Source organism: Triplophysa dalaica, chromosome 24 (assembly GCF_015846415.1).
Source record: "Triplophysa dalaica isolate WHDGS20190420 chromosome 24, ASM1584641v1, whole genome shotgun sequence".
Taxonomy (NCBI): Eukaryota; Metazoa; Chordata; class Actinopteri; order Cypriniformes; family Nemacheilidae; genus Triplophysa; species Triplophysa dalaica.
The window spans coordinates 5434896-5454815 of NC_079565.1; the positions used below are offsets into that span (position 1 = coordinate 5434896).

Below are 19920 nucleotides of genomic sequence, written 5' to 3' on the forward strand. Positions count from 1 at the left end.
TGCATTACCGTGCTGAAACTAACACTGCTACACGGCTTGTGCGTGTCAATGTTGTGAAGCTAATGATTTCTCATGAATCGAGCCTGAGCAACGTTTCCGTTATAAAACAGTAGTGATCTGAAAGACGGAGTTCATTCAACAGAGTTCAAACCCATAAACATGGATTTACTTGTACAAAGGTTTTAAGACCACTCATGTCTCTCAACGTTTCAAATTTATGGGGTGTTCTATCTTTTAAAAGGCAAGAGCAGATCATAACCGGTTGCAGATCTTAAACAGAAACAGTGGAACTCAATAGAAATCAAATAATGATGAATTAAAAGCAACAGCTTCTAATAGAGAATTGGAAAGTGCTGAACCTGTAGAAAAAACATTGAAAGGCCATAGTTCAAATTAAATGTCATAATCTATTTTGTATTTTAAATTTTCTATTCATTTTAGTAAATTGTATGTTTTCGATTATCTAAAAAGATTATAGCAAACAAATGCCATTGACGGACATGTCTTGGGTAAGATGTGTTCTAAACGTGTCATGTTGTTCGAGAGGAAGCCGGAGATCAGGTGTCTTAAGAAGGAAGTTAATCTTGCAGTCACACTTAATCAGACTTGTGAAACTGTCTGATACTATAAATACCACGTTTTTTTTTTAAGTTACAGTAGTTTCCCATGTATAAACAACCCTAAAAGAAAGCCAGTTAGTCAAAGGGGCAACAGGGTTATGGGAAGCTCACAATGTTAACATAAAAACAATGAAACTGTTCTTTCAGGAGATGGTTTTATAGGTATGTGTTTCTCAATCATTTAGATTGATTCATTTACTCGTGCTATATATTTGCAATAAGTCATCTTGTAAGAATGCGACCATGTTTGGATAACTAAATGAGGCCTCCCACCTCAGACCCTATAGGCCTAATCGATAACATATGCTTTCAAAATATCTCCTGTGTTATCTTTACATGGTGTGTTTGCCCACCCGCATACATCAGAGTTTAAGTGTTAATGTAATGTACAAAGGTCACTTTTTCACTGTAACATGTGTTTTCGACTTTTCTGACCTACTCAAAACCTAACGATGACTCGATATTTTCCATAGGATGTCGCTGTATATAACACTTAACCTACAAGTCAAACCAAATGGACTACTCAAGTTCCAGGCAAAGTATTGTAACAATGGTTAAATATGCACCTTGACATACAGAAATGACAATTAAAAGTTCTGTGTGTAATATTTAGGAGGATCTATTGACCAAAATGAAATATAATATACAGAACCACATCTATAAAGATGTATAAAGACCTTATATAATGAACCGTTATGTTACTATCCTAGAAAGAGATATTTCTAACTACATATACCACAGGTCCCCTTGCATGCACTGAAAAAAAGGATTTTTGCTGCTTGTCCAATTTGAGTAAAATCAACATAATGTTTGTACAATTTTGTCAAAACGTAATTTTTTCTTGTTCAGTTATGTCACTTAATCGATTCATATTGGCACAAAATGAATGATTTGTGTTGTGTTAACATATAATTGTTACAACCAGACAAAGGATTTATATTTCCCAGCATGCTTTGCGTAATACACCATTTCTTAATTAAGTGTTGTTTTATGTTTATGTTTGTTATATTTGAAAGTTTTGAGATTACCATTGTTTAGTATTTCAAGTATAGACTTTGCTTATGTAGTGTGATGATACATATTTGAATTTATTGCTGTTAAGCTTGGTTAACTTCATATCTTGTTAGTGATAAAAGAAAATGTTTTGTCACATTAACTAAAAACACTTATGTTGAGAACATTAAATGAAAATATCAAACGTTAACACAAAAATCATGATTGTTTAACAAACATAAATTCCGCAACTTGAACATAATGAAATTATGCATAGTAAACATAACTTTATTATGTGCAACTGATGTACATTATATTTTCATGTTAATCCAACAGATTTTTTTTTCAGTGTGGAATTCGTCATGGTGATTTTACAGTAGTCCTAAACGTACAAACTGCTCTACATCGCGTATTTTATAAACACCATATCTCCTTCGGCAAAGAGGCGAAAACGTGACGACATCTTAGTTCTATGTCAGCCACCGTGGTGATTCGATAGGGAGGGGGAGCATTGTTTGCAATTCACAACCTCACAGCTAGATGCCGCTAAAATCATTGCACCTTTAAAGCAATAGTTAATGAAAAATGTACATGCCCTCATGCTATCCCAGATGTATATTACTTCTACATTGATTTATATATATATTTATTGATCCTAAAATACTATACATAAATGTCATCTAAAGAGAAACGATAGATGTGTTTGAGAAATCACCTTATATTTTGAGCATATTTAGCTAAATAAAAACCACATCAAGCACACAAATATAAAAATGAAATGGGACAAAATGGTCCAAAATGACAAAGGATGCTATTTTTTTGAGAACAATAATATTCATGTCCATACTCATGTTTAAACAATACTAACGTTTCCTGATGTTTGTTTATGTTGAAATTCAACAAACACTGAACTGGAATTTCCACAATACAAAGGCAAAGTTGGAATGGTCTCTTCATTTTACACACAGCTGGGTATTAATGTAGTTCACATTTTGCATCCTATTTTAAAATGTCTATGTGAGAGTTGCTCACAGTAAGCTATTTGGTCAAAGCTTTGGAAGGCAAATGTAAGCAAACAAGTCTTGGACATGAATAATGATGAGTGTCTGTTTAACACTGTAACAGAGAAGAGGTTTAAAAAAGACCTAACAAAAGTGAACAATGACCTGTGGCGGTAGACCGCACTCGTGCGGACCACTGAGAGCAAAGGAGGTCTTGGGGAAATCGCGTCATCCCGTGAGCCAACATCGGACATCTGAGCCACGGGTGGCACAAAAGGCCGTTATTGAGACTCCTCCTGCAACGCTCATGGGTGAGTTGGTAAATAAGATCCTTTAATTCACACCCGTGCCATTCAAAACTAGTGACTTTTCTCCTTCAGTGGAACCCATAAGAAGATATTTTGAGAAATGTCTCTGGGGTTTTGTGTCCATAGGATGGAAGTCAAAGGGGGGAGTGTTATTTGGTTACTAGCATTCTTCGCAAAATTTTATTAAGTGTTTTGTAGAAGATAATCTAAAAGGTTTGAAATGAGACGAGTGTGAAAAAAAGAAATTTTCATTTTTGGATGGACTCTCCCTTTAAGACCTCATAAGAATAACTAACCTGTTGAATACAAAAGGCCTCATATGACAAAGCGCAGGGGTGTGGAAATGTGGCAGGGCTAATTAATGAACCTGGCTGGTAAAGCGCTGGATATCACGTAGCCAAAATATTGCTCAACATCAGTGATGAATGGGCGATCGAGTTTCACACAACACGGACACACTAACCTGTTCTCTTCCACATCATGCAACTCAACAAAGAACTAAAGAAAACAACACTCAACACTTGCAACAATGCTAGGGTGTTGTTGGATGTTGCCAGGGTGTTGCTAAGCGGGTACTAAGATGTTCGGAATGTTCTAGATGCTTCCTTATTGCTCCAAATAAAAATAATCGTATAATCGATATTATACTCATCAGGTATGCGTCTAATCCTGTCAATGCAAAACTATGAGCCACAGTAATAATGATGCTTGCCATGTGATTGGTCAAAACCCCTTTCCCCATCACCACACAACAACAAGGGACATAGATCTAAATAAAAATCATTTATTTCATTAATATAGTAATCAATCTACCTAGAGCAAAGAAAAAAAGGTCCACCATGCCACTTTAATACTACAGTATGTAGAGGCTGCGCCAGGTCTGAATACCGAACAGACAGACACACAGACCAATAAGAATAGAGGGGGCGGGGTTCATTCTGGTCTTCATTCTCCATGCCTAGATTGAGGTGGTAGGGGCCAGTGTACCAGGGGTAGAGTCATATTCTCTTTCATCTACAACTGGGAAGAACAACTTTGACATCTTCTAGAGGAACAGGCCTGTTTTAGAGGAGCAGACCTAACCTTGACAGACACAGAAAGCTGAAGTCTGAGTGTGAGTGATAGAAGGTGTGTGTGTGTCTGAGAAACAAGGTGTGACAGGTGCTGCTCAAATCCGACGTTCACTGTACACTTGTAGAGGTTTCGGACACGAGGGATAAAAAATTGAGGTAACAAACATCTTCCTTTTCCTTTCGATGCCTGAGGGACGAAGCAGAAAAATGGAACATTTCTGTTTTAGAAATGTAAGGGAGGATTTCTTTAGGAAATCAACATTGTTAATAAACTTAAATAAACTGAAGTAAGTTTGAGGCAGTAAAATTAAAATAATAAACAAAACAAAAAATAATAATAATCTTGTATGGCAACATAAAAAAATGACAAAAGCATATAGAAAATTTAACAAAAAGTACAGTAAACGAAAAATAAATTAAACTTATATTGCAACAAAGAATGATAATAAAATGACAAGAGCCTATAAAAAAAAAAATGCAACTGAAATTAATATAAAAACTAAACTCTAATAACTTGTCACCTGCTCTCATCGGGGTGTATTGGTTCCACTTGACACTATATTGCCATCTGTATTATTGTGAGACTGCTCCTTCACCACTGGATCTAGAAACACAAAACACAATTCTGCATGACTCCAGCACTATGAAGTTTTGTTTATACACAGTTGTTTATACACAGGGGTGCACATAAGTTTTTCTGTCAGGTTCTCAAGAGAGCACCTGGAGATTCGGTTTGGTGCTCACACTGCACATAGTGTGAAAAATTAATAATTATATTAACCAGAACAATAAACAAAATAAGTGATTAAAACTATATTTATATTATTTTACATTAAACTTAAAATACAATGAAAATGTATTACATCTTACATTAGTTAATATTAATATTCAACGCCATTTTTTTCAGTTCCCAGGTAAATCTTATCCAGTAATACATTCAGTCCGTCTAAAACAGTGATTGTACTTGTGCATTAAAAGATTTCAACCATGTCAATACGCAAATGACTAAATGTAAATGTAAATGACTAAATGCAAATGAACGGTCTAAACTTATTTAGAGCATTTTTTATTTTGGGTGCGCATGTGCACCTGCGGAACACTTATGTGCATCCCTGTCTATACAAGTAGTCAGCAATGAGGCCAGTGAACTCACAGAAATAAGGGTGCTCCATTGCTTCGGTCGCTGTCAGTCTCTGTTGATGGTCGTAGCGTAGCAGCTTGTCAAGAAGGTCCAGAGCCTCTGGACTTACCAAATGTTGGTTCTCCGTCTGCACAAACTGTTCCCAGCGTTTTCGTGTTTGCCTGTGGGTTTGGGCAAGACAGCTTTACCAACTAGGAACAATTATTATGATAAGTCATGTGATACATGTATTAAAATCCCCTGTTATTCTAAAACTAACTCTAATAGTGTAGACTGCACTATATTCTGGGGGGGACCTCAGTGTATTTGTTCACCATATTTAGATATGCTAATTGTAGTTTTTCCTGTTCCCTCTTTGTTGTTAAACAAAAAATTTAAATTAAACAAAAACAAAAAAATCACCTGTTATGTGCTGAACTTTTAATTTGATAAATCAGTTTTTATAATACATTTTTCAAATCATAAATATTAGAAATTAAAATGAAAAATATAGCGTAGTGAATAAAAAAAACTCTTGATTTAATTCTTCATAAAAAGCTGAATTCACGCATTGTTTAGGATAACATTAACAAAGGATAATGATGTCATTCAAACTAACATTTAAAGTCAGATAAAGTCAAACTGACATTACCCACAAAATCATATAAATTATTATTATGATAATTATATGCTAATACAGACAATAACGTTTTGAAAAGTATTCACAGCACCCTCTGTTGGTACTTACTGGCCAAGCAAGTCTTTGAATCGTGGATCCAGTTCAATGTGGTATTTGCGCAGGTAGCCAAATAGCTCATCTGTCCCGAGAACTTTTGCAATCCGCACCAACTAGATCCAAACAAAATTTGTCATTTACTACTTTATTTCAATCAAACATTGATTATAAAGTTTCATGATTATTTTTTGTAATTTCACCAATCTTATAAAAATTATATCGTGAAAAATATTGTGCAACAAATAAGTTAGACAAAGCTAATCTGAGCAGTTCCCGAAACAACTTGAGAATGTTGATATTTTTTATGTGCTTAATACCTGATCGTAGTTGTCTTGGCCATGAAAGAACGGCTCTTTTTGAAAAATCATACTAGCCAGCATGCAGCCGAGACTCCACATGTCCAAACTGTAATCATACATCTGTTCACAGAATAAGACATGCATGTCAAATCCACCCAAAGAAACAGAGATACACTGAAAAATGTATGACGAAATATTTAATTGGGCAACACTGACAGACGAAAAAATGTTTAAAACATATTCCTAATGCTATATTAGATTTATGTTTATGTCACATTGATATGATCAGCACTGACATAATAAGGATCAAGGTGTGCTTTAAGCGCATTTCTTATGAAAGACAGGAATGTGCGATAAGATAAGATAATGACCTAAACAGTCACATAACAGACACTAAACAGCCAGGCTATTAAATCTCTTAGTGAATTTAGATGAAAAATGGCTAGCATATCCAAAACTTGATAAACCGGTTATGAACATGAATGGCAGGAATGTTGATAAGTTATTCAAGAGAGTGTTTCAAAGGTTTCATATATAAAGAAAAAAATATTATTTGTGTCTTAAAAATGAGATTTGTTCAAATTCTGTGTTAGAAATACCTGGTAGTCCACAAGCAGTTCTGGACCCTTGAAGTACCGAGACGCCACTCTGACATTGTACTCTTGTGCGGGGTGATAAAACTCAGCAAGACCCCAGTCTATCAACCTCAGCTTCAAACACACACAGAGAACGCAATATATATAAATATTATGAATAAAATTCTACATCTGCGAACCAATTTATTAAAACACTTTCAAACAACTGATACACTGCTGCCATCTGCTGGCAGACTATTTGACAATGCAAACTGCTTGAATCCACACACTTTGGAGTTATCTTTACCTTTCTTAACTGGTGGTCGATCATGACGTTGTGAGGTTTGACATCACGGTGCATGATACCCATACTATGGCAGTAGTCAAGAGCCTGTTATGAAAAAACAGACGTCAGCACAAAATATCATCCACGTGCAAAACTTTAAAATAAGCCAGACGTTAACCTTACCTTTAGTAGTTCATACATGTAAAAACGTATATCATAATCTGTTAACTTTTGATACAGCTCCTAAACAAAAGAAAAAACAGCAATTAGATTGTATGAAATGTACCTAGCTCACCCAAAAATGATTTTTTATTCATCATTTATGCCCCTCGTGTCAATCCAAACCTGTATGACTTTCTTTCTTCAGCATAACACGAATGAAGATATTTTGAAGAGGGCTAGTAAAGAAACCACATATCTTAAAATATCTTCTATTGTGTTTCACAGAAGAAAGAGTCATATACAAGTTTTGAATGGTATATAGGTACATAAGAATGAAAGAATTTTCATTTTGGGGTGAAATATCCATTTAGATATGTACGATAACAGCAAGCCCTCTGAAATACTCAGAAGAAAGCATATCGAATAATAATACAGAATAAAAAGAAACCAGATCACATTCCCAGTCATATATTCATCACAATAAATATACCTTAAAATCTGTATTATTGATGCATTCAAAGACAAGCGCAGGTGTTCGAGACTGGAAAGAGATTGGGCAGCAATATGGAGAAAGAGAGAGATGAACATGACAATTAAAAACAAAGCAAGTCCTTAAATCATTGATGCTAAGCATTAACAGACATCACTGTGCGTTTTCATTGTGATCAGTAAAACAGGAGGAACGCAGGAGGCACATGGAGGGCAAAAGCTGCGCAGGCATTATTTCGATGTATAATCTACTTTGAGCACATGACCACCATGCTCTCGCTTTTACTGATATGATCTCATGTGCCTGATCTCATAATATCCAGAAATCGTTTTCTGCTTTTCACTTGCATGTGTGTGCACAACATCTAATATGGCACTGAGCAGAGATTAGTTATTTCTGATGTTTTGCCAAAGTAATTTAGCCATTTAAATTGAACATACAGAAAGCTCACTTCTTCAAGAAGATATTTTGCACAGTTTAAAGTCCCAGTGAAAATAAAATAACAATTCATATTTTTTCGAGGTGCAGCGTTTAAAGTAAATAATAGTTGATCATTTTCTTTTTTAAATTAATGTACCCTCATGATCTTCAATTAAAATCTGTAAATGCAACGTAAAATGACGTAAATTAGATGGCTTGGGCGGAGCATGGGTTAACTCCTCCCTGTCACTGTGCTGCCAGTTTCATTAAATTTCTATTTTTACACATCCAATCAATCCGGATTAAAAAATGCAAGCCACGCCCACTCATTTTCCAATTTGAAATTGCTTTTAACGCAGAAATGTGTCGGAATATGGATTGAAAAACCGATCGCAATTTCAGGGGCTTTAACGTCAAAGATCTCCTCAGTGTGCCATATTGTTTTATATCGTCTTGTGGACACGGTTATTGTTTACATCGCAGTTTTGACTAGGCAATGACCAAATATTCAATACACAGGAAACTTACTATTAATTTACACTAAGAGATTTTTCATTTTTGTGCACAGCCTCATAAATATTCATAAGCCATTTGAGATCACATCCGCAATGAACTGGTTTCAGCTTTAAACAAATCGTCTGCACCTGTGAGCAAAAGAAAGCAATTTGTCTGAAACTGTCCTCCCACACCACAGATGAGAAAGAAATTCAAACTTCTCCTGGGAAAAAACGTGCACCCTGATAGGACGAGCATCTTTGTCGATGGCCAATGGAAAAGGGGGGTGGGGCTCGTGGGAGGGAACGTGGAGAACATACCACAGGATCCTTTACTGTGTCCATCAGCTGAATTATGTTGGTTCCTCCTCGTAGGTTCTCCAAAATCTTAATCTCTCTCTTGATCTTTTTCTTCTTGACAGGCTATTTAAAAAGAAAAAACACAATAACACTCATATATAATCTTATATACACATATAATAAAATACACAGAACATAATGAAGTATTTTCATTTCTAGACACACTCACTGATAGAGAATTTAAAACCTCACCTTGAGGATTTTGACAACAACCTTCTCATTATTGTTGACATTGATGGCCTCAAAAACCTCGCTGTATTTTCCTCTTCCGAGCTTCCGCACCAGCTGGAAATCCTCCTGGTTACTGCAGGTGGTAAACGGTCAGAAAGAGAATATACATCAGATATCGACATCTCCCACCCGCCACGCAAACACGCGCCTTCTGCGAGCACGAAACACAGCCGATCATCTGGGAAAATGACCTAGCCCATCATTTTCCCCGTCGGCTGACTGACATCTCAATCGGGGGACGGCGCAGAAGAGGACATTTTAAGCATCGGGCTGCCGTCTTGAAATTGCTCCTAACTATAGTAATAAAGAAAATGTACTACTGTGACAGAGGCTTAATCATTCAGGATCTGAAACTTTTTTTGGAGCTGAATTTGTGAAGACTTGATGAATGTTATACTCTAAAATGTACTCTTTATATACAGAATATATTTATGATGGAACATGAACATTTAATAATACATAATTGAAAAGGATAAATAGGATATTTGAACATATTTATGTGTTTTAGGTATCTAATTGCATTTTCGTTTTTTGGGTGATGTTTTGATCACTTAAAAACGCTTTCACATTTTTTTCCAAAGGGAAAAACAACATTATGTGTTTGTGATGACATGATGGTATTTAAAGGGACCGTTCCACTAAAAACAAAAATTCTATCATTCATTCACCATCATGTCACTTAAAATGTATACGACTCTTGTTTCCGTGAAACACAAAAGACAATATTTTGTTTCAGTGGTTTTGTTCACACATGGACGTCAAGGGGGTCCGTTTTTCTAAATATCTTCTTTCTGTTCTGCAAAGTAACAAAGAAATACAGGTGAATAAATGATGGAAGAATCTTCATTTTTAAATGAACTATCCTTTTAAGGCGACGACTTTAGTTTACGGTGAACTTTGTAATACGGAGAATATATATATCTATTGTACAAACCAAAATAGACCCATGTGACCTTTGCTTTAGGAATCTACCTGTAAAACCGGTAAATATCAAAGTGTTGGTAAAGAATCGTAATTAACGTAAATTGCACAAATTTGTAAATGATATCCACTGTGATCACAAACACACAATCTTCATGTTATCCTCCCATGGTTGTCTCTCACACACGGCCTGCTCGATCACAATCTGATGACTTTTCCAGCCAGATCGATACCCACCCTACAACGTGAACCACTGCGCAAAGAAAAACAGCATGACAGATACACACAACACTCACAGCATCATTGCACACTTCTAACACAAAGGTTGTATCTCGAACCCTAGAAGAACAGCATTTCGAGCGTCAATGCAAATTCATTCAAACGCGCCCTTTGATCTCCAACATGATCAACGTTCAACTCACTGGGATCTGAGACACATACGATGATGCGTTAGGACGTATATGACGTTAAATCTCTCACCTCCAGGTTGGCACGTGGGCCTCATAGTCCCAGTATTCCCTGCTCTTCAAAGTGTTGACATCGGCATACACCCGAGACTTACTACCGGCCACTGGGCCGGGCATGGCGGGCGAAGGGGCTCAGGGTGCGGGAGAAATCCGATCGCCAAATCCAATCCAAAAAAGGATCAGACGCGCGCGAGGACCACCGATGTGGCAGATCGGGTCGGTGTCCGGGTGTGTTAATATCTGATATCGAAGTCTCAACAAGATGGAGTGCAGTGATCGCTGAGTAGCGCTCTTCCTCCGGCTTGTCAGCTCGGTTTAAATCTCCTGGTCGACGTTGAATATGAATGGTGCTGGATACACCAGATGATCTGCCGAGGTTGCATGCAAAGTAGAAAATTGGGGTATAGGTAATCTATTTTGGACATGTGTGTGCTAACTTCATACAAGTTCTGCGGTTTAAAAATAGATGTTAAGGCGGGGGGGTTTGTTTAAATCTAATTACTCTGTTAACCCCCCCACACGGGCACCACAGAGGGGCCTCAAATCCCTAGATCCGAAGTATAGAGATCCAAATAGAAGCCAGGATGTGTCTTCTCAATGTGGAAGATGCTGTTAGCAAACAAAGTAACCAATGTAACCGTCCTAAATATAACAAATCAGGCTCTAAGCTTCAGGATATTGACTAGTATAGCCGGTTAGAGTATAGAGAGAGAGGGGGCGGTGAGGCACTGGTCGATATGTGCCTCGCAAACTCTACCTGACCCCCGCAAAAACGTTTCACCGTGGCGTCCTTCGGATATTGTCGATAAGCAAAAATTGTGAAAACCGTTTATAATTCCGTGCAGTTGGTTATAATCACGGTTCGGGTTTCCCACCGGTCCGGACTTTTCGTGCTGCAGGAAAAACGGACCGCAACGGTTTCACCCGGAAGTGCAAGATAGCTTTTATCAATTAGCATTGAACAGCCGGAAGTAGTTGTGGTCTTGGCCCCGGGCATCGGTAAAGACTAGAAGGGATACAGCTAGCTCCACTGGGCATGCGCACTTCAATTCTGCATAATTGTTGTCACGATGAACGACAGTTGTGTACTGTTTTTTATTATTGTGAGGTTAGATATAGGGCTGGGGTAAGTGTAGGCGTTAGCTAATGTAATTTTTGTCATTTTATGGCGAGATTTCGCATCACTTCCGGCCGTAGCTGTATCCCTTTTAGCCACAACGGCATGTCCGTTGCTATGCGCCCGTTTATGAAAGACTTCTTCGTGGATACGTCATGCACACGATCACATATAAAATAAATATACACAAAAATAATTTTTTCATAGCATACAAATAATGACGTTCGTGATAAATATTCTGCGGATATTTATTGCTGTTTTATCTGCTTTTATTTAGACGTTGTTTTAATTGAGAAAGATTTAAAAAGCACAAGCATTTAATACAGATTTTTGTAAGTTTTATTACCGTTCACTAAACGATAAACTACCTATACTTGCACGTATTTCTCTTTTTAACATAAATAAAGTCACGTCAACAAACGTTTATTTTCTTTCTAGTTTGCATTCCACTTTCCTATACAACAATATGAATATCTTAGTTAGAATATCACAATAATTTCACGGTTTTGTAAATAGTTAACATTTTAAGGACAAAACCTAATCGAAACTAATGCAAAGTTACCATAGCAACCATGGCGGAGACGAGAGAGGACACTAAAACCGACGCGGAACTTGTCGAGGATTTAAAGTAAGGCACAACTTTACTCGAAAAATATCCACAACAGTTTTCATGTCATGTGCTTTCAGACAACATTAAACCTTAATGTATTCATTTTATATTCTTCCACATAAGACGCTGTAATGCATTGTTACAAGCAGAGATCGATTTGTTTGAACGCTATATTAGTAACGTTAGGATGGATCTACGGGCTGAATCAGACATCGCATCACAGATGGGAACGGTATTCAAAATTAAGTGTCGTGTGTTTTAAATAAATGTAGTTTTGTGTGCAGTTCATGACGTGGTGTTCTTTTGGTCTTGTGTTTATGCTTTCAAGTCATGTCGGATGTGGGATATTTCCCACTAACGTTATGCGGAAATAACTGGAGTGTGTGGATTCAGTAACATTAGAATGGTTAAGTAACATAAAACATTAATGCTACTAATGATTTAGTAACATTAAAAGTATTTATTAACACTAAAACAGTGCCGTTGCAAAAATAATTTGGTGCTTAAGGTGGGAAATATCCTAAATTCTCTAGGTTTCATGCATTAGTATTATTTTGTTGTTGTGTCATATTGAACGTGAAATACTCTGTAAGTGCAAATGTATAAAATGGTAAATTGCTTTGTCTTTTATTCATATTATTCTGACATCAGAATGGAGGAAAGAAGACCAGAGTTCAGACTCCAGAGAGACAACAACTGCTCACACTCGAGCAGAAATGTGCGGTCGCCCAGAATGTGCACAAACAATTGAATGAAGATCTGATGAGATTACAAAGCAATTCGGAGAGAGTCCTTGACAATTACAAGGTTATTAGAAAAGCTCATTTGGCTCTGCTACAAACAACCTCACAAGCATACTGTGAATAATGAATCCACTTCTCCTCAGGCAACTCTTGAAGAAGCCGATGTTCACTTGGCAGAGGTTAAAAAAGAATGTTGCCAGTTTGATCGTGACATTGGTAAAGCACTGCGGGACAAGCCGAGTATGATGAGGGTTGAGAAGGTTATCAGATACATCGAGGACCGAATAAAAGCCAAGGTAAAATAAAGTTCACTTTAGGTTTCTGCCATGAACTCTTATTCAGAATGACAATGTTTCAAAACCTTTTCAGGACAACCTGATGGAGAAGTTGGATCGGCAGAATGCAGCGCTCCTTGCACACAGGAGAAAACTGCACCTCCAACTAAAAATACAGGAGAAGATGGGTAAGGGCCTGACGGCTTTGGACTTTGAACTGCTCAAGATTGAGAACATCAGAACTCGGAAGCAACTGGATGAACAAAACCACAAGCATATGGATCTTAAACTTCTCGCAGGCAAGACGTTGCAGACTATGAACTCTATCAAGGTGAGATGTGTAATCCACCATCAAGATATACATCTAAAGTTCACCGTGCAGACCACTATTTAAGAAGATTAAGCTTTTTGTTGGCTTTGCAAGAGCTTTGTCAGAGCTTATAGAAAGCACTTATATCAAAACCATGTTACACTGATTTTTTCAAACTATTACATACAGTGCGTCTCTGTTTTACAGGAAAACCTTCAGACCTTGACGCAAGAGTCAGATGTGCTAAGCGGTGACATTGCTTCACGCATCAAGTTAATGGTTAAAATCGAGGAGGACACCAAGCAAGCAGAAGAGGTCTAGATGTTTAATTTTACAACATACACTTTAACTTTCCCCTTCTTACACAGAACTACTAAAATAATACTTTATGTTTTGAGCATCTTCAGGTCTAAATGAGTTATATTCTATTGGCCATGTCGTATCATGAATTCTTTTTCCGTACAGGAGCGAAGCAAAGCAGAGGCTCTGAACAGGAAGTTAAGGGGCCAGTTGGCTGACTTTCAAGTACCACATTTTCTGAAGTATATTGAAGTAAAAGACTCCCACAGTCAGTTGGAGAAGAATGTAAGAGCATGGGAACGCAAGGTGGAGATCGCAGAGGTGAGGAAAAGTTAAAGAATTTTAAAATCGACTCTCTCATAATTAATTTTTCCGCATTTTTTCCAGATGGCATTAAAAACACACACTAAAGCGTGGGACAAGCTTCGAATGTCGGCAGGAGCCGTGCCAGTGCGTGCATGAGGAACAACCATAATGTCAGAATTGTGTTTATTTTAATGCTAAATTTCATCATGAAACACCAGAGTTTTGAAAAACAATCAATTTAAATAACAGACAAACACCAAGACGTTATTAATTAAAAGGTTTATTAGTTTAGTGCTGTGTATATTAAATGCTACATACAGATATTTTATCATGAATGTCACATCAACCGCCACATAAAGTTTTCTTACTAACTCATCCACAATCTACAATTTGAAAAAATCTAAGTAGTACATGCGCGCAAAAGCGCAAATACTTGGAACAGAATACAGGAGCTAACACAGCAGGCATGCACGGGGTGAAAAGGTCTCAAAAACCACAGAGGAAGGCCAAACACTTCCATACAGAAAGACCAAGGTCTGGCTTCTTTAACCTTCCACTGTGGTCTTGACACATCCGCCAAGAATATAGATATTTATATAGATTTTAAACAATATTAATAAAAAATGTATATACAAATATGAAAACATAAAATACACATAAACGTTGTATTCAAATCCTAATTGCTATTTGAATCTTAATGCCCCTTGGTGTTTTAAAACAATGGATAAATGCATATTATTAAGAAGATGTAGGGGTCTGTAATTAACCTAGATGTCCCTGATTCAGGCTACAGTGTTATTGTCACCTCTAACCCCAATGTACAGGACTTGATAAAAGAAAAAACCTACGAGAGGGGTTTTCGGTTAACATAAATAAAACTGCACATAAAGCATACGCTGTCTGTTTGCCTATACTAGATGATGGGACATCGGGATGGGCACACTGGGTTAAGAGGGGTTAAAAAAGGCATTTCACTTTAATTCAAATGATGATTTTGCATTGCTATCAAAAGGTACTTTGTATCAAGAAGTATCTTTTACCATCTATATTACACATGTATGTACTATGATTGTTTCAGTAAAAAATACTAAAACAGCTTAGTTATCTAATGAGTGTCCAGCAAACACATTTAAAATAAAAAACGTACAATGATGTGCATTCAAAGCTAAAAAGGGCCGAAACAAATACTTGGATCCAGGGAACCAGAATTGTTAATTTACGTCTTATATAAAAGAATAACAAAAACTCAAAGGGCACTCTGCTGCAAAGACATGGTGTTGGCAGGTTAGAGATCAAAACGAAGGATAAAAATGCTGTTTGGGTTCCTATACAGTACTTGAGTCTGGTGAAGATGAGTAAAAGGGGGAAGTCACACAATCCCAAAGGCAAAATAAAAAAAAACATCAGTTGCTAAAACCTTTATAACATGGCCAACTTTCACACAACCTTGAACACACCAATTACAATCCAAACTACATCTAGGAAGAGAGGCGGGAATTATTTAACGCATGAATAAGAACTGCACGTAATGAAAAGCTAAGTATAAAATTGTGATAGAGTTTAAGAAAGACAACGCAGGACTAGTAAACAAGTTGCATACATACTCGCTATGTACATACAGTAATACAGCCTTTCAGGTGATTTTTCTGTACTGATTTCCGTGGTAATATTAATTTTTCGTATACAAGAGTGAAGTTTACATGTCTATATAGATTCTACATATTTACGTATAATCTCTGTAAAATGTGAAGACCGTTTGTGGTCCTTATACTTCTGCTGGTTAACAACCTGTCCCGTTTTGAGGTGCGGTACAGTACGGTGATGGTTCTTGGTACAGACCATTACATAACAATACAAGGGGAACGCCCACAAACATACAGTAAAAAAAGTTAATAATAGCACAGTTCTGTTCCCCTTTCAGTTTTTGTCGTATATGCGGTTAGCTGTGGGGCAAACTAAATGCAGGAGACTGTCTGAGGTTATCCGATATTCTTGCATGTGTAATATACTCGGATCAAGACTACTGATAAAAGCATAGTTGTTATGTAGGTATGAATAAAGTCAAAATGAGAGGCACAACTGTATTGTTGGGGACTAAAAGAGTAAACAAGTATAGCTGACGTTAAATTCAATTTGTTAATTTAATTCTCGGAAAAAAGGGGCGGTGTTGTGAGATCCAACTGAAACGCCTCAAAAATATCTTTTCTCTGCAAATGCCCTATAAGTCTGGAGAAATACTGTTATCTGGGATAGGGATTTGTTTTCCAAGACCTTACATTTCAAAGTCCAAATATGAGAATACATGTATGTATGTTTGTATCAAAGCAAACAAGATATGATTTGGTAATTGGGTCTTGGACCCATATAGGAGACAATTCAAGTTAAAATGTTGACTTGGGAATAAGTTTCGATAAGTTTGCCTAAACATTCAGGATGGTGGAATAGATTACTGAATAAGAGAGGACACCGGATAGCCCCCACCTTCAGCCGTGTGCTGAACCGTATGCTCCTGAAGAGCTCCTAGATCAGCAAAACGTTCTCCACACCACACGCACTTAAACTGGGCATCTCTCGCATGCACGCTTTGATGCTTGGCCAGGTGCTCACGTTGCTTGAAGCCCTTGTCGCAGCTGGCACACTTGTAAGGCTTCTCCCCGGTGTGTACGCGTCTGTGCCGCTGCATCTCCGAGGAGTACTTGAAGCGTTTCTCGCAGTCGGGACATTTCAAGGGTTTCTCCCGCAACGGGTCGCATCTGTGCTGCACGAACTCTGAGGAGGACAGGAATCGTCGGTCACACAGCGAACACTTGAGAGGCTTCTCGGTGCAGTGGGAATTTTGATGGCGCTGTAGCGTGGTGGCCTTTTTGTACGCCTTTCCGCACACGTCGCACTTGTAGGGCTTGTCCGGATTCGTGGGTGTCGCAGAGGGCTCGCCGCATTTGTGACGTAGAAGCTCCCCGGACTGACTGAAGCCCGTGCCGCAGGAGGCGCACTTGAAGAGGTTGTCCATGCCGTGAACGTGCTGGTGGTACAACAGGTGGGATGGCTGCAGGAAGCCTTTGTCGCACAGGTTGCATTTGAAGGGGCGGTCGGCGGAGGCTTTGTGCGTGCGCCGGTGGCGCACCAGGGCGTACTGTTGTTTGAAGCTCATCTGGCAGTCTTCGCAATGAAACGGGCGTTCTTCGGAGTGTGTGCGCTCGTGCTGCCTCAGGTCAGATGGACGCTTGAAGCCTTTTCCGCATGTGGCGCAGCGGAATGGCCGAGCGCCTTGCGGCTGACATTGGTGGTGCAGAAGCTCAGAAGACTCTTTAAAATGTAACTCGCAGAGGTTGCACTTGAACAGATGCTCGCCCGAGTGGGCGTACATGTGGCGCACCAGGTGAGAACGATGCTTGAAGCTCTTCTCGCACACGGCACACTTAAACGGCCTTTCCGAGCTGTGCGTGCGCTGGTGGTGGGCTAGGTGTGAGGATTGGCTAAAGCTTTTGTCGCACGTTTCGCATTTGAACGGCTTCTCGCCCGTGTGAACGCGTTCGTGACGGGTCAGCTCAGACAAGTGACGGAAGCCCTTGGTACACACAGAACACTTGTAGGGCTTGTCGGGTTGCGAAGGCTCGAATGTAGGCTGCCCGGATGTCCCAACGGCAGCGCTGCCACTGGATGATGCTTCATCGTTCGATGGCTGCCCTGCGTTGCCACTAGTTGAAGTGGGCGTGGCATTTCCAGAGGAACCTGGTCGGTAAGTCTTTTCACATATGGAGCATTTCATCGGGTTAGTGCTGTTATGGGCATTATGATGCTGCGCTAGAGAAGTCAACAGTGAGAAACCCATCTTGCACACTCCGCACACAAAAGGTTTCTGCTCCACCTGCACGCACTGGTGTTCCAACAGATCGGTGGCTTGGTGGAAGATCTTTAGACACTGAGTGCATTGAAAAGACCGGTCTTGGCTCACCATGCACTGGTGCTCGTGTGGATTAGCCAGATGGGAGATGTCATGGCCGCATGCGCCACACTTGTGTCCGCCCTCATTTCCTACATGCAAGGAGGGCTGCTGCGCTTGTGCCGGATGCTGCTGCTGGCTGTGCTGCTGACTATGATGCTGCTGCTGCTGTTGTTGCTGAGGCTGCTGCTGCTGCTGCTGTTGGATAGCCGTGTCCGGCTGGAGGACAATGCCGTAAACGGCACAGCCCAGAGCATCCGTCCCTGGAGGTATGGTGTGCACCACGGGAGGCGGGGCAACAGAGTGCTGCTGCCATGCCTCCGTCATTCGCGCTCTGGTGTAGGGATTCAGCTTGGCGCCGTTGTTGGACCTCTTGCCGTGCGATTCCAGGGGAAAGGGATTATTGGATTGCCCGCGATGGGAGAGGTGAGGAGGCAGAGATGAACTTATTTTGACAGCTCTTGGGAAGACGAAAGATGAAGTAAAAGGATGTCTTTCTTTCGGGAGGACTCTTTGGCTCTAACGCAACAGGGTTGTGACCATCCGCTCAGGGTGCTTTTGATGAAAAAGTGGTGTTTGACTCAGTGGACTTGTTCACCCTTCGTCATCTCCTGATTTAGCCCTTTAAGTAATAAAGAACACCACATGTTAGACACAGGAAGGGAAATTAGAATGGAACATTTTCAGAACATTAGGGAATGGCCCCTCTAGAAACCAATGCACTCAAAATCCTAAAAATACACAATAATAAATTCACACATTCACTGTAGCTAAGGATTTAATATTATCTGACAGAACCGCCCATCATAAACAGGTCCAATGTCAACACCCAAGTTATATATGGCTTCGTTTTGGCCATCACACAAAGCACAAAATACTGCGAAAGGAAGCTCAGTAGGCTTTGGGAAACATGTGTGCACAAATGGACACACAAAACATACGAAAGTTAAGAGAATGTTATAATACACATTGGAGATAAACACAAACATGGGAATACGAATAATCTCTTTTACATTTGATAATACTGAATTCACCGGCATTTATTGGTTTATTGGGTTGCATAAATGACTATTTTGAACACAAGTCAGCAACAACCAACAACATGTATAGCAAACATTGGTCCCAAAACAGGTCGGTTCCAAGCCACCCGGAGGAAAACATACAGAGCTCTGCAAAATGGCTAACGACTGTTTGCAAACTGGCTAGCACGCTAACATTAGCTTTGGCACATTTTCCCTCACAGACGCACGTGATTCTAAAACATGAGAATAATTGCATTTACCTTCTTCAGAACCGTGTACCATACATGTTTATTTTAAATTGATAAAATCAGAGTAAGGTCATTGGAGTCAGTCTTAAATCCCTCTCCGAACAGCGGTCTCTGCTGGATAGGCCGCACCCCCGCTCCGTGCCTACAAAAACACACCAAAAACGCCGCCAACTGTCCGGATCACGCCGACTGCTCCGTTTACACTAGAGTTGCTAAAGTTAGCTGTTTGGGCGCTTAAGCTGCATTTAAGAGAATAAATGAGAGAACCCGATATATAATGTATTTTATTTCGGACCGAGATCGCTGACCACCGAAACCCCCGACAGCAGCACGGAAACCCGTACAGCACATAATCGGCATCCTCACACAGACCATACCGGAACTTAAATTATTTTATTCAAAAATTGTATTCGCAAACCCCCCAAAATAAATATCCCTTACGATGTGACTATTACTATAGGGGCGAGTTTTATTCTAAATATGAATTTTA

At 39.1% G+C, this 19920-nt stretch overlaps 3 protein-coding genes across 4 annotated transcripts; 1 reads left to right on the forward strand and 2 right to left on the reverse strand.

Moving 5' to 3' along the window:
• Positions 1–3686: 3686 nt before the first annotated feature.
• Positions 3687–11488, reverse strand: csnk2a2b (casein kinase 2, alpha prime polypeptide b). 2 transcript variants are annotated; one of them, XM_056740406.1, is made up of 13 exons: positions 11314–11487; positions 10570–10924; positions 9130–9241; positions 8899–9000; positions 7664–7714; positions 7195–7254; positions 7033–7116; positions 6750–6860; positions 6169–6270; positions 5864–5964; positions 5149–5297; positions 4517–4599; positions 3687–4182 (listed from the first exon to the last, which is right to left on the reverse strand). In XM_056740406.1, exons 2-12 carry the CDS (start codon positions 10671–10673, stop codon positions 4523–4525), a joined length of 1053 nt encoding a protein of 350 aa, XP_056596384.1. In that variant the 5' UTR covers positions 10674–10924; positions 11314–11487; the 3' UTR covers positions 3687–4182; positions 4517–4522. The 2 variants fall into 2 exon arrangements, with proteins under 2 accessions (XP_056596384.1, XP_056596386.1); XM_056740408.1 differs by lacking the exon at positions 7664–7714 and having other exon boundaries at positions 10570–11488.
• Positions 11489–12115: 627 nt separating this feature from the next.
• ccdc113 (coiled-coil domain containing 113) lies at positions 12116–14435 on the forward strand. Its single transcript, XM_056740409.1, has 8 exons — positions 12116–12301; positions 12407–12515; positions 12935–13090; positions 13170–13322; positions 13396–13632; positions 13819–13926; positions 14077–14232; positions 14299–14435. Exons 1-8 carry the CDS (start codon positions 12246–12248, stop codon positions 14371–14373), a joined length of 1050 nt encoding a protein of 349 aa, XP_056596387.1. The 5' UTR covers positions 12116–12245; the 3' UTR covers positions 14374–14435.
• A 46-nt stretch (positions 14436–14481) lies between these two features.
• Positions 14482–19829, reverse strand: znf319b (zinc finger protein 319b). Its single transcript, XM_056740404.1, has 2 exons — positions 19443–19829; positions 14482–18782 (listed from the first exon to the last, which is right to left on the reverse strand). The coding sequence occupies exon 2, from the start codon at positions 18485–18487 to the stop codon at positions 16664–16666; it is 1824 nt and encodes a 607-aa protein (XP_056596382.1). The 5' UTR covers positions 18488–18782; positions 19443–19829; the 3' UTR covers positions 14482–16663.
• Between the last annotated feature and the right edge of the window lie 91 nt (positions 19830–19920).